The 14,652-nt window shown below is 39.3% G+C and overlaps 1 protein-coding gene across 3 annotated transcripts in view; it reads right to left on the bottom strand.

Moving 5' to 3' along the window:
- Positions 1-6,311: 6,311 nt before the first annotated feature.
- The window catches only part of LIFR (LIF receptor subunit alpha), a 99,625-nt gene continuing 91,284 nt past the window's right edge, over positions 6,312-14,652 (bottom strand). For all 3 annotated transcript variants that reach the window (XM_019495964.2, XM_059725214.1, XM_014594123.3), the window contains exon 20: positions 6,312-13,917. In XM_019495964.2, the coding sequence (XP_019351509.1) occupies positions 13,279-13,917 (639 nt within the window). In that variant the 3' untranslated portion in view covers positions 6,312-13,278. The remainder of the gene's footprint in view (positions 13,918-14,652) is intronic.

The raw sequence follows: 14,652 nt of genomic DNA, 5'->3' as shown, positions 1-14,652 counted from the left end.
TTTGCAACACAAGAATTGCTCTAATATTTGTTTGTAGTGGAAAAAAAAAAAAAAGTGAAAGCTAAGAGCTGGCATTTGCTGCGGGGTGCCTTGAGTCTACCAATGGGTAGACCTCAGATCCAAAAAGATTGAGAACCACTGTTTTAAGGTAACAAAAGTACAGCTAAGGAGTTCTGATGAATACATTCTGGAGTTGCACACATCGCCAGGGCAGGATACACTTCAGAGAAACAATGGCTTCCTACCTGTAAACCTCTGGCTTGTTTTGAATGGCCTTAATGCTCTTTCAGCACACACTGAAGCTCTGGGCTTCCTAGGATTGCTATGTCAGGTGCAAAGAGAGGACTAGAAGCTGATAGTATATTATTATGAGAGAAGGAAAGGGTTTTCCTATATACAAGTATACACAAATGGTGTTTGGCAAACTTAATGGTGTTCACAAGGTTTGCAGGATCTGTCATGAAACCTCATAAAAATTGTACATATAGTTACTCATGGTGAAAACCCAAGCTGCCCTTAGAAGCTAGGGAGCTGCTCATGCATTTACCAAGATTTAAATTGACAGAATAATATGCATCAGGGAGTTGTATTGCTAGCCAGTTATATAAGTGCTCTATCAGCGACAGTCACCAGAGGCTCATGCAGATCTATAAATTGAGGCAAGTGCCATTTTGTGAGGCCTGCAAGTGCATTTTGTGAAGTCTTGTTATGGAAATGAGAAGCAATTAAAAATAACCAATTATGCTGGTACACAAGTGCAGACTGTATCCAGGTTTAAGAGACAATTGAATTCAGGTACACATTAGCAGGCCCACATTTCATCAAAGCTGTCTGTGCAAGCACAGGACTCTTCCACTGACAGTCTGAAAGAGGGATGGGCTCTTATTTACTGGATATTTTGCAACCATCTTGTTTGAGGAGACAAGGGCAGTACCCATCTCTACTAGGATTGTGTAGTGGGTATGTTTCAGAAAATGGTGGTTTCTAGTGGTTAGATGCCTTGCTTCTGGGACAGCAGAGACTACTGCCAAAGCACTGTTAGATGAACTCTACATGATAGTGAGCCAGTGTTCCAGTGTTAATGTATGACTCGGGGTATAGCCCTGAGTCAGTTAGACAGTCATAGCACAACCTGTTAATGATGCAGCTGTTCTCTCTGCGTGTACCTGTAGCAATACAAGTGAAGCAACACTGTTAACTTTCTTTCAGGCAAGTGACTCAGCTCACTGGTATTGCAGGAGCATGGAAACTTAACAGTTATAACAGGCTAGAGAGGCAACTCCTTCCTCTTTGGAAGTCACATGCATCTGTCCCTACCATGAGAGCACTGGAGTCTTCATTTTGAACCTTCAGATGGACTTGCAGGTTCTTCAGTATCCAGCTGAGTCCACACAGACATAGAACTGGAAATCCTCTGACAACTTGCCTCCTCTTTCTGATGCAGACACCCAGTGGCTGCTATTTCTTCATGGCTCTCACTTGGCCCCAGTCCCTACTACATTAGTTTGCTCGCAGAACTCAGGTTCTGCTAGTGGAAAAGCAAGTGTACGCTCAGTTCTCCCTAGTACTAGCGCCCCTCCTCCCAACAGCAGGCTTACCATCTGTCTGGCTGGAAGAAGACTTCTTCTATCACACAACAGCCAGCAAGAGGCAAGTACAGACACTCTAGCACCTTGTGCCTGCTAGAGTTTAGTCCTTCCAGCAGCTTATGTCTTCCTATGCTGCCCTTATTGCCCTACTGCAGTGAAACTATTGGGGAATTCCCAGAAATACAAGAGGTGAAAATAGCCTGGGGGCTGCCGTCCTCATTAGAAGTTCCAGGTGGGACACCAGGAAGTTGTAGGTAAGGCCAACACACGCTTTCTTGGAAGGTCTGGAAACTACTCTGGCAGAGGGTACCAACCTCCTTACATTCCTCACACTCATTTATCAGCTTCCTCACCTGCTCGCACTTGTTTACAAACCTTCTGCAAGGAAGCATTTACGTGTTTGGCTTCAGGGGGTTGTTTTTTGTAAATTCTGTTTAGCACAGCAGAAAATCTCCAAGTTAGATGAAATAATCTTACCCTCCAACAAGAGCTGGAATGTCTTAAAACTGGCTACTTAGCCATATATCCTTTTGGTGGGTTTTTTCTAGTTCTTTTCTAGCTGGTTTAGGTTATTGTTAATTACTATGTGCTGTCATCCATTTCCTTGTCTTGAAAAGACTGGTGGTAGAAGCATTAATAGCCGTATTAACTTTTGGTGGTTCCATTTTGTGTCAGTCTGAATTTAAACGTTCCATTTTTCTCTCTGCTTTGTCAATTCATGAACTTCTAATATTTTTAAGAACATATTTATGTGTTTCCTACTTTATCAACCCTCCACCATTGTGCTCTTCTCCCAGACAGCCTTATAAACTTTATTCCCTTCCAGAGATGGAATGCAGCAGTAGTAAAATGAAGCAGTAGTTTATAATAGTAAATGGAGGGAAATAATCCATCCAAATGTTAGACCTGGTAGACTATTAGAAACAGATGGTGTTGACAACATGAGGATACAGACCACAGGAGTCTCAATGGATGCCTTCATTGCAAGACACAGAAGGTGATAACACCTCTCTACTTGATGCTGCTTAGGCCTCATCTGGAGTACTGTGCGCAGATCTGGGCATCATAAAAAGAACATAGGGAAATTAGTGATGGTCTAGTTAGTGAGGGTTAGTGAGGCAGATGACAATAAATAGTAAGAGGCTTGGAAAGCAAGCCATATGAGAGATTGAAAGAAACAGGTATATTTATAGCCAAGAGAGGCCACAATAGCAGTCTTCAAATGTCTGCCAGGCAGACAAAGAAGAGCGAGAACACTGTCTCTCTCTTGCTGCAGAGAATAGGATGTGGACCAATGGCTTGAAATTACAGCAAAGTAGGTTTAGATTGAATATGAGGAAAAACTTCTTCAATTTTCGAACAGTGAGGCAGTGGAAGAGACTACCTAGGCCAGCTGTGGTATCCCCATCAGGGAAGGCTTTCAAGACCAGGTTGAATAGCATGGGTTAGGGATGATCAAGAAGTAGCTATCCCTGGTGTGCACTGTAAAGAGCAACCATTGGAATAGTTTTTGGAATAGGATACGCCAGGACTTGTATGGGATGATTTGGCTAAGGATGATCTTGCCTTAAGCAAGGGGTTGGACTAGATGACCACCAGAGGTCCCTTCCAGCTCCACTTTCCTATTATCTTATAATTAAGATAGTAATTATACCATGAGGGGTGAACACATTGGTATTCACCCCTCACTCAACAAAAATATCAAGGCCCTTTTATGTGCAGAATGGATTATCATAGTTTTATATTTCATTGAAAGTGTGGCACAATGCCCTCTTCCCTTCCCCCATCATACTGGTGGAACACCAATCCTGATACAGAAGGAAGAGCATCATCTCCACTGCCTCCAGACTGAGTGGGGGAACAGCATGCGGATCAAACTCCGCAGGTCTCCACACTCCCTTATTTCTGGGATTTAGGAAAAAGTAGCCATTTGAGAGCACAAGCCAGTAAGCACAGCAGAGAAGAAGGGGCTGAGGCAGCTCATGCTGGGAGCTCAGCAGGGGTCTAAAGTTGTTACATGGTTTCACCTCTCAGCTTGACAGACAGGAAAGCAGGTGGGGTGGTGCTTCCTGGCAGCTTTCCAGTACTCAGCCCACAGACAGCACTGACATGACCCAAGTTACCCAGTACACATGACTTTCTTGGAAATCCTCTTTCTTAGAAAACCTGTTAATAGGTCTAGACTCTCATCTGTCAGATTTGACAATCAGACCACAAGGGGGAAGAGCTGGATAAAACTCCTAAGGTTTCTTTGCACAGCAGGACAGTATCATATTCTCTTAAATTGTGATCATTTTTTAAAAAATAAACAAGCAGTAGCAGAGTATGACTCATCCGTTCCCAGACAAACAGAGGTTTAGTTTTCATCCTGTATGCACTGTTTTTTCCATGACTGGTGCCTTACACTTCCCCAGTATTTAGTTGGAAACTTCATTGTTTTACTTCCCAATTCCATGTAAATCAAAATTCCTTGAAAACATTTAATTGCTCTTTAAAGAGAGACATTTAAGGGGAACGCAGAATATTCTCTGCCATGTGAGCTACTTCCTACATTTAATAAAATCCTATCCAGTCCGTTCACATTCATCTTGAGCTCAGACAGATAGTGTTCTAAGTGTGTTAGAAATTAAAAGCTGCAGTGTACAAAGATCTCAGTATTGTTTTGAGTGACAGTGCATAAAAGTCTGTATAATATCTGATCAGCTGTTAATATTAAAAATACAAGACCATTCCTCTTACTCTAAAGCTATCCTTAACAACTTTTTCCTTCTTTTAAACCCAAATGATGGGTTTAAAAGGAGCATATCAATCATTCTTCTTGATTGCCTAAAGCACTGTTGAAGGACATGAGGAACAGCCACCTTCCAGGAAGTTCACTTTTGTAACGAGTCTGAAAAGTGTCTAATAACTGTGCAACTGTTTGCCAGGCCTTGAGGTCTTGGATGAATAGGTCCCAAATCCTTTAAGCACTCTGGGGGAAAAAAAAAAAGACTTTGCAGATTTCTTTCTTCCCCAGGACATCTACTCCTGGTCCGTATTATTAACACCTGAGGTGCAAATCATACTTACCTTTGAAGGGTTTGGTTTTACATCAGTACACACCAGCTCCATTTCCCCCCACATAAGGAAGTAATCAGTGTTTTAAACTCTACATGATAGAACATGGACAGAAGGTGGTACTCTTGCTTTAGGTCTTTTTATGTAAAGCTCATGTTCCATGCTAGTATCATCATACCTGTCTATTTTGGGAGCCATTAAGCAATTCCTTCTGTCCTTTCCACCAACTATCCTTTACCTTAACAGGCCAGTTTGGGTGATGACATGGGCTAGTTTTGTTTTCAAGAATTTGGGGTATAGTTCCTCCCAAACCCCTACACCAATATTTTTGAAACGTGGCAGGCTTCATGCTCTCAGCAGAGGCTACCATCCTTACAAGTTTCATCCAAACCAGACAAAAAAACAACGAAGCTATAGATACTTGATTGATTCCCCATTATACCCTATGGCCGGATCTCCAAGGCGGCTCCAAAGCTTTGGAGCCACTTTGGCCAGATCAAAGTGGGAACCCAGTCTGGAGCTCTGGATTGGATCGCTGGCATCCGAAGCAGCCGGATCGGATCGCTGCCGACTCGCACAGGCCTGATATGCACAGCCTGGAATTCCACTGCATCACCACTGTGTGCTTCACCTGGTAGTAGGGAAGACAACTATGCCCTTAAACAATCCTTAACTACATATCTTACAGATACAGAAAACGTGCTGTCTGAACTCTTAATGGCAGATAGGAATTGTTGCACAGTGCTAAATAAGATACTAGCAGAAAGCATATTATGATGCAGTGTGATGGTCAGAACCAAGAAGGGAGTTAATTCACTTGTGGCTCCTACCCTGGGGGTCTGGCTCCTACCCTGGGGGTCTTTAAGAGGCGGCTTGATGCCTACCTGGCTGGGGTCATTTGAGGCCAGTTTTCCTCCTGCCCAGGCAGGGGGTCGGACCTGAAGATCTACAAGGTCCCTTCTGACCCTACTTCTATGATTCTATGACCACTGCCATCAATGTATATAGAAATGCCTTAAAAAACTTGGCTGAACACCTTCTACTTCCTCCTAGTGGAGCAGGTTACATTACAGGAGGTCATTAATAGATTATGAAGCTCTCTCTGGGCAAAATTGTGTTTTCCCACCTACTGTATTCTAATCACTAACTCTACTTTATATTCTACTGTATGCTGTCCTTCAACGGCATTTGATGAAGTGAACTTGGGTTTATGAAAGTCTGTGCTCTCTCACTCGTTCTCTCTATATATGTGAATCTTAGTCCAGAAGTACTCAACTCGTGGCCTCTGGGGCTCCCCACAAGTCAGGGAATTTGGGAGCAGGGGAGTAGTGGTAATTAATATTGCCACCCCTCTCCCACTGTGAAAATCCCAAGCCCTGGGAAGCCGAGTCGGGACTGGCTATGCTCCCTCTCCTCCCTGCATGGCCAGATCAGGCCCCACCAACACCAACTCTGCATGCTGGATTGGGCCCACCAGCCAGATTTGACCTGCAGATAGACTGGGCATCAACAATTTGGCCCACAGGACAAAAAGGTTGGGCACCACTGAGTCTATAAAAGGGTGTAGTTACCCTGCCTTCAGACCAAATTATCTGGTCATTTCAGAATTTGGCCATTTTTACTAAAACAAAAAACTGACAAGCAAAAAAGCCACCCAAACATGACTGTAAGAAAATATATTTATTAAATTCCATGGCAATACTATGGCAAAATTGTTAAATACATGCAATTTTAAACAGACATAAGCAATACATCAAGAGTTACAACAGCCAAGCAAACTAGCTTTAAAAATGTATGCAAAGAGTTGGTATCTTAGTATTAGGTTACTTATAAGTGTAGTATGCTACATTGTCATGTTTCCCAACATGATTCCACATTTCACTTTTAAGCATGCATTTGTTAAATTGCTTATTATTCACTAAATCTGTTTGAGGATATGCTTTCATGAATTAGCATTTTGTTTACTAGGTATGTTACAACTTGAATAAAGTGCCTTGTGATGATTTTGTTTGAATCATGAAGGAAACCTTTTACATCTGTAACAGATTTGGAAGCTGGCATAAAATATAATTACACAGCAAATGACAGTAGTGTTAAATGGCTGATTAAAACGTAGTATAAATGTTACAGCATTAAGTTGGCTATCTTTTTCTTAGTTGTCTTTTTCACTAATGCTCAGAACTAATGTCTATACGACAATTTGAAATGAGTGAACATTTTCATTAGCATTATGAACACATTTCAATGAAATGCACAAAAATACAAACATAAAAACACCTTTAAACAAAATATTCAGGTGGTAAAAAAATAGGGTATAAAAGAAAGACAGAGACCTAAAAACCTGTTCACAGTATGCTTTTTAGACAACATTTTAGTATAAGGTACTTTATTCTTAGTCTTTTAGAGTATTGTATCAGCCCCTCCAATTTGTGCGCAACAAGATGAAGTTAAGAATTACAATTATCCTGCATTCCAGTGGGGTTTCAGGCAAGAAGTGACTAAAAAGCCCATACAAGCATTTTTGAAGTGTAAAACTGTACATCCTAGTTCACTTTTTACTATCATATAAGGAGACACTTCAAGATTAAAATAACACATTCTTAAAATTAATTTCCTTAGCTCTGGTACACAGCCTTTTGTTTAAAAGGAAAACCTTTTCCCTTTCAATAGTATTTCTTACTATTTGGGCTTATTTTTTTTAGCATTTTTCTTACCATGAACAACAACAAATTACAGTTTCTCTTTTGTTTGTCTGTTTTGCATGCTGGTTTGAACAACTTATCAAAATGCAGAAACATTTGAGCTGCAAAACATTAAAGAATTGTTCCAATAAGATTTTTTTTTTTAAATCATGCAAATATTTCTTTTGGTATTCACCAACCTTTTGCTGAAAATGTAAATAGACATTTTTGTGGGGAAAATATTGGGACAATCTGTAAGGCTACATGAGGAAGCTGCTGCCAATATCACTGCTTGCTTGTAGAACAGGCAAATGCCACCAATACTTAGACACATGGATAACAGAAAAAAAAATGCTATGGGAGATACTATTTTCCGAACAGTAGGTGGACCTTTAAAAACGAAGGTTGTCTGAAGCTTCAGAATAGGAAAAATTTGAATCTATACCCAGACTTGGACTTCAAAATCTCCAAAGTCTAAGCATACTTGGATTGGGTTTTCATACAAGCCACTCTCAAAGGACAAAGATTCAAAAAAGAAAATGAAAGAGTTCTAAGAACAAGTGCCAACAGCCTCCTTTTGAATATCCATTGTCCAGGCTAATATTTTACATGCTACAAGAGCCATAGCCTAATCATACTAGGAAGAGTGTAAAAGGTGTGGAGTGCTAGAGAATGTTCTGCCTCAAATATAAGGCCATACACCCAAGAAGCATGGGAATTTCAAGAGGACTTTTTAACACAGCATGAAATTAAAGTGTAGTAGGACACTAGTATACATTTATATATGTAATTTATGACTTTTGGGGGGAAAAACCTTAGAAATATAAAAACTGCTGGAACTAACATTTTAATAAAAAGCATTTACTTTGGAACAGAGAGCACTATTTACATGGAAAGCTATGAGTAGTTATGGTAAATAGAACACAGTTATCCCTTTGATTCTTCCAGTCAGAGCAATACTCATATATTCAAATTTTAAATGCTTTTGAATTACATTCCCTTCTATAAGGGTATTTTATTTAATATTTTATTTACAGCAAAAAAAAATATGGCAGACTAAAAATATAGCAGTGATGGTCTTGTTTTATTTTTCTCTGTACAACAATCTTTGACTCTCCTGCTCCTTTCCACACACAAAACTTTCTTTGTTTGCATAGTTATTTTCCTCTTGAAGCAATTTTACCTTCAGCTGAATTTGGCTCAGCAGGACAGCCTTGCAGGGGCCCCACAGTCTAAACCTGCATAACTAAAAAGCCCGAAGTTCACTACAGCAAGAGAACTTTGTTTAGCAAGGCTTCCATGCACCTCTTCAGGGCAACCCTAATTTCTACTTTATCTCCCATTCCCCAGTAAAAACTAAAATGCTAATCCCACACAACATAAAAAAAATGTGTGTGTGTGTGTGTGTGTGTGTGTGTGTGTGTGTGTGTGTGTGTGTGTGTTGCTTCTGCCAATTACTTTAATCTAAGGGACAACACTGCAAATAGTTCCTACAAGGTATAGGTCCATTACTTCGGCTAATTACTAGAGCAAAGCCTACTCAGGTTAATTACATGATAGTAACTGTTCACAGAATTAGGTCCTAAATCTGTTTATGTAGCAAGCATATGGCAGAGAATATAATTCACTGGCTATCTGTAACATTAGCTTACTACATCTGATAATAGCTAGTTTTGTGAGGTATATCATGTACAGGCTTTCTGAATCTACAACCGCAACATGTAAAAGTGCCATTTCAAACAGGAGTCCAATTCCCCATGTGTCTCTGCTGAACAGAGAATATATGTAAGAGCGAATCCACTGGCACTGATGCTCAGTAATCGAGTGAATGATACAGAACTTCTTTTTACAAAAAAAATAAAAAAAATCAAACAAACCAGGCATGGCTCAAAAGAAAAAAAAAAATATCAGCAGCAACATTATAAATTATATGCTCCAAAATTGAATGGCCTGACATTAAAAAAAGGAAAAAAAAGAAAAACATACCAAAGCAATTAACATCTTAGACTCCTGAACAGCTTTTAACCTTGAAAACAGGTAGGGACTTAAAAAAAGGAGTGACATGTTTTGAATTGATCCTTTCTGCTTACTCCCCCTGTATATCTTATTTACCTTATATATATATTATTGCTCCACTCCAAATTCAAGACAGCATAGATCTAAAAAAGTAGTAGTTTTGGTAATGGAGACTTTTTTCCTGAAACACAGAAACAATCCTTCAGTGTCTAGCTTACCAAAGAAGGCTCATGAGGATACCAGAAGGCACCAGTTAAGGAACTAATCTCATTTGAAGGACAAGGCTTTTTGCCGTACAACTCCAATCAATGCTTGTGGAAGTTAAAAAGCACCATACACAGAGTAAATTTGATATGGAAGACTCCTTGGTCCATTTTTTCTTTAAGGCGCTTCAGTGATTCCTGGATATACTTGCAGATATGGAGAGCACTTCAGTCACCCAACAGTACTAGCCATTTGATTCTATTTTGCTATGCCACACAAGGCCTGCTTAATATCTTTGCTAAGTCAGCATACTTCCTCAGGGGTGTTACAATTCTGGTGTCTGTGCAAATTGCAAATAAGATTTTTAAATAAACCATTTGAAGCAGCTTTCAGAGAGCACCCCTGGACCAGTGAATGAGCATATAAGCTCAATGTAAAGCACTGGTTGCAAGGACTAGATTGTTATGACAAAAACTGCTTACTGGCTTGTAACAATTACAGTAGAAGGCATAGTACATTTGCAATTTATAAACTAAGTCAGAGTTGGTCTATAAGATGCAAATCTATCCTAACATATATCTGAATTCAGACTAACACGGCTAACTACCTCTCTTTGAAATAATTAAGACGCTACAGATGGTGCATGCATATATACACTCCTGTCTTTTATCTACTGTATCAACCCCAGATACAATGACATCATGTGAAGGGGTTTAGATAAGCCCTTGTTCACCAAGTTTACTATTTCTTGGCCACAGACCTCCAAGATCAGAAAGCACCCCAGAACACCGGTGCAAAGAATTAACTTGGATGACATTAAATGGTCATATTTTAAAGAGGCAATTTAGTGCCATTAATGAAAGAGTACATACTCCCACATAATATTTGGGTACACATGTAACATAGAATACCCTATATATTTAGAAAATAAAGCACACTGTCATCACTCAGACATTAGCTGATTTGAAATATCACTGGCTTTACTAACAACAAATGGCACACGTATGGAATAACAGGTACTGAAAGCAGGTACATACAGTACCTGGAATCTGTCATGGTTTTAATCTTCTGAGAGAGAGGTTGTGAAAGTTATAGGGCTGATCTATACTAATTTACATACAAGCACACACTAGCTGAGGCATCAGACTGGTTTTGTTTTTAACATTTAATACAAGTAATGTTACTGCCCAGAAAAAATACTTTCTGGCTTGAACTTGTGTCTTGGGAAACATACCAGAGACCAACCAGAGATTCTGGTTCTTTTTCAAGACTAGCTGCTCCATTATGAGAGCTATTCTAGTTTTGGTCACCATATCACTGTAACTGCTATAGCATGTTTCTCACAAGAACCATCAAGAGATGACATTGTTGTTGCTTATTTGAAAAGAATAATGTGTATGTTGAAGTAAACTGAACAAACTCTCTCTTCTTAGTACATCATCTGCTTATCTTTCTTTTATGCCTCCTGCTTCTAGGAGTATACTGGGTCATGATGAAGTCCATTCATCTTAGAAACTAAATATTTCTATGTTGGTTCTACATTAGTAACCATTAGCACTACACTAGAATGAGGTATTATGAACTCTGGAATGGATAGTAAAGCCTTCAGTATTTGGATTTAGCAAAGCCCAGTCATCAACCAAGTCTTGTTCCATAAAGGCAGAACCATTATATAGATTTTAAAGTTTTGAATAAGTTGTCAACTACAGGTTGCAGATGAAACTGGTCTCTTACAACGATGTCTGGCGACCAGATCTGATGCTGCTAAGACTCCTAATAATTTCAAATGTATTCCCTTTCATTGGAAGAACCATTAATACTGAAATTCATTCAGAAAAATTAATCTTATCTGGGCTTTCCAGAAGTTGCAGATGAAGCTGCCCATCTTGGTATCTTTTACTTCTTTGCTTGCCTGTTTGTCAGTTTGAAAATCCATCTGCCCTTTCAGTCTGTCTAAAGGACTGCAGAGGTAGTTTGAGATCTACTGTGCATTACTATAATCAAGTTTAAGGTAGTTTCTTGCAAGATGGTGGTGGTCAGATAATGCCATTTGTAGCCTACACAACTTCCACCTTGTTAACAGTCTCTCTCTCATCTGCTTTCACTTAAGAGCCGTGAGCTTGGTTTCAAATTCAGCTGCACAGTCTGAATGCTTAATACACAAGGCTCCCACTGCAATTTAGTCATTTGAGGTACTACAAATCAGCTATTTAAAATTGAGATCTTGAAAGGGTTGGGAACTTTAGAAGACTCTGTTTTGCTGTAATGTTATGTCATGTGGCAGCTTACCACTACTATTTATTTTACAAAACAAAGTCTGCAAAGTAGTCACTACTCATGCAGCATCACAATCTAATTTTTATGCAGTGAAATGTTACAATTAGACCTGCTTTTTAAGATACTTAAATGAAAACAGAAATTAAAAATCATCTTTCTTGAGAATGTTTCTCTAAACACACAAACTAAACTCACCATTATAACCGTTGTATTAGGTGACCAGTGCTAGAGAGGTACAATTAGTGGCATCAGCTTCTCTGGGCTCCCCACTGCCTATGGAAAAATCCCATCTTCTATTTCCATATTAAATCTGTGGAGAATGCATGCTGGGACAGACTGTTTCTGGAGAGTAGCCACAGAAATTCTTCACAGATAGCGGGGCCTATTACAGCTGAAGACAAGCCAAGGAACAATTCTTTCTCATGGTGCTAATACTACTCATGGGTGGAGCAAACCTGCTCTAGCAGCTAGTTCTACCAAATGTAATCTATGAAATAACATTGATGGGTAGGTTAGTGCAATCAAGGACTGTTAAACGGAGACTAATCCTTTGGATATGCTGCTTACAAGCCTTCAGCTCCAAATGCTATACTATTGGCCTAAAATGGCATTTGAGGGGAGAGGAAAAGGAGACGATACTTAACCTCTTTGAGGCATCAGATCTGGAGCTACAGCTATACAAAATACATTAGTGCAATATGTTAAGAAACACTAACTCCTTAACTGAAGTGTCAGGGAAAAAATAGTGTTTTACTGTTTAAAAAATAATGCTAAATTTTAAACATCATGCAGTTCTGGTTGAGGTTTAAATCAGTGTTACACGTTTTCCAAGTTTGTACTCCTGAGTCAAATACTGAATGAACCTTGTACAGTAGGTACAGTAATTAGTGTCCTGGTTACTGGACAACAGACAAGAACAGTCATTGCTTAAAGTGTTAAGACAGTAGTGATGCTGTTTTTGTATGTGGGATTTTAGAAGTTAGATAAACACAGCATAGGTGGAAGTGCTAACAGTTGAATAAACAATTTAAGCATATACACCCTAATGATTAGGCTGAGGACACTACTGTCACTGCCCTCAATCTGCAAACAAGTTTGAATTTTGTTATTTGAATATGCATAATAGAAACCAACTACAAAAACAGAGCACCTTCCAAGGTAACAAGCTGCATGAGGCCATATCAACCATTGAAACACTACTTTGAAGTAGAGCTCTTTAGCCAAGATAACCAGGAGATACAACTGAAACTTCCTTAATATTTTACTAGCGTAATAATTAAGTTGCTAGAACTTTGGCTTTTAGCCTATATTAAAATGCAACATTAACACTTTCACTGTAACATTCAGCACACTAAAAACCTCTGCAGACTATCTCCAAGAACTCATGCTGTTTTTACATTTGGAATAAGAGCTTATTGAGATGGCAGGTCCAGCTGAAATGATCGCAACCACTATTAATCACTTGGTTTGTTCTGAAAAAAATTTGTGAAGGACCACCCAATGTTGTTCGGCTTGGAAGAGTCTTCATCATCCCTTGGGGGGATCAAAAATTGTCGAGAATTAATGGAACACGGGCTTCCAAAAGATGTATTTTCATTGTTGCTCTCGATTGATCTAGGAGAGTCTGGAGTGCCTACATTCCAGGCATTTGTGTTTGCCTGAGGTCTGTAGCCTGCAGTTTTATCAGAGTCCTCTTCTGTGGGCAAGTGATTCTCTGTTTTTATAGTATTAATAGACAAGTGCATTTGTGGCTTATAGCCTTCTGTAGTCACAAAGTCTATTTCTGGTTCTTCCTCTGGTTTAACTTGAGGCTGATACATTGATTGAACATCAATATAAATGACCTGAGAAGACCCCACAGGTTCATCTACTGAGGGGTTGGAGATCTCCTCCTCAATGATAGGTGGGCAGTATGACACCACCACAAGGTTTTCAGTTTCTGTGTCCGAGACATCCTCAGGAGGCTCACTATCTGCAACAGGGGATTTAATTTCTGTGTCCTCCATCTTAGGGACTGCAGATCGTGTTTCTAGCACTTCAACGCTATTGGGGGTACAAGGGTTCATTTCCAATGTTTTAAGGGCAGTGTTCCCCTAAAATGAGAAAAAACAAGAAACACCTAGACCAGAGACTAAGCCAAAAGAACTGGAACTCAGGAAAACAATTTTGTTGTGGTTCATGCATTCAGCATTTTGTTCTGCACTACTGCAATTATTACTTAAAAAACCACACAAAGAAAACCAAAAAACACAATATAATTCTCTCCTTTCCTAAACTCTGGTAATTTGCCTATATATTGCTGCTAATATGAACAGCTATTTTAGCAAGTTTAACATTCCTGAATTTTTGCCACAAATATTTCCAACTTCAAAATTATTTTCCTTAGTTATCTCTGTTATTTCACCTAACCTGAAGCAATGACTTGGCTTTAAGTTTGCTTCCAATTATAAAGCAGCAAGGTGAGAAGGGCAAGAAGGAGATGGGAAGCATGTTCTACCTACACTTCTCAGTTCTGCCAATGGGAAGAGGAAGAAAACAAGCAGTTAGAAATGAGCTGGATCACATCACTTGAGACGTGCCATTATATTGTTGGGCTGGGACAAACTCGTTTTTTTTCTTCCTAACAGCTGCTACTGGCAGAGTTTTAATAACAAACTAGACTGTAGACCCAGCCATAGTCTAAAAACAAATGCTTGGTTGCTTGTAATGTCTCTCTCATCTCATCCTATTAAAAAGTGAATTTAAGCTGAAGAATACACCTCAACATTTGCAGACTGCATTACCTGATGTAATTTTACATTTTAGAACCTTAAAAAACAGCATTAAAT

The sequence above is a fragment of the Alligator mississippiensis genome, chromosome 3 (assembly GCF_030867095.1).
Source record: "Alligator mississippiensis isolate rAllMis1 chromosome 3, rAllMis1, whole genome shotgun sequence".
In the NCBI taxonomy this organism is placed as follows: domain Eukaryota; kingdom Metazoa; phylum Chordata; order Crocodylia; family Alligatoridae; genus Alligator; species Alligator mississippiensis.
The sequence above is the reverse complement of the archived record's forward strand: the minus strand, read 5'-3'. Positions and strand labels throughout refer to the sequence as shown.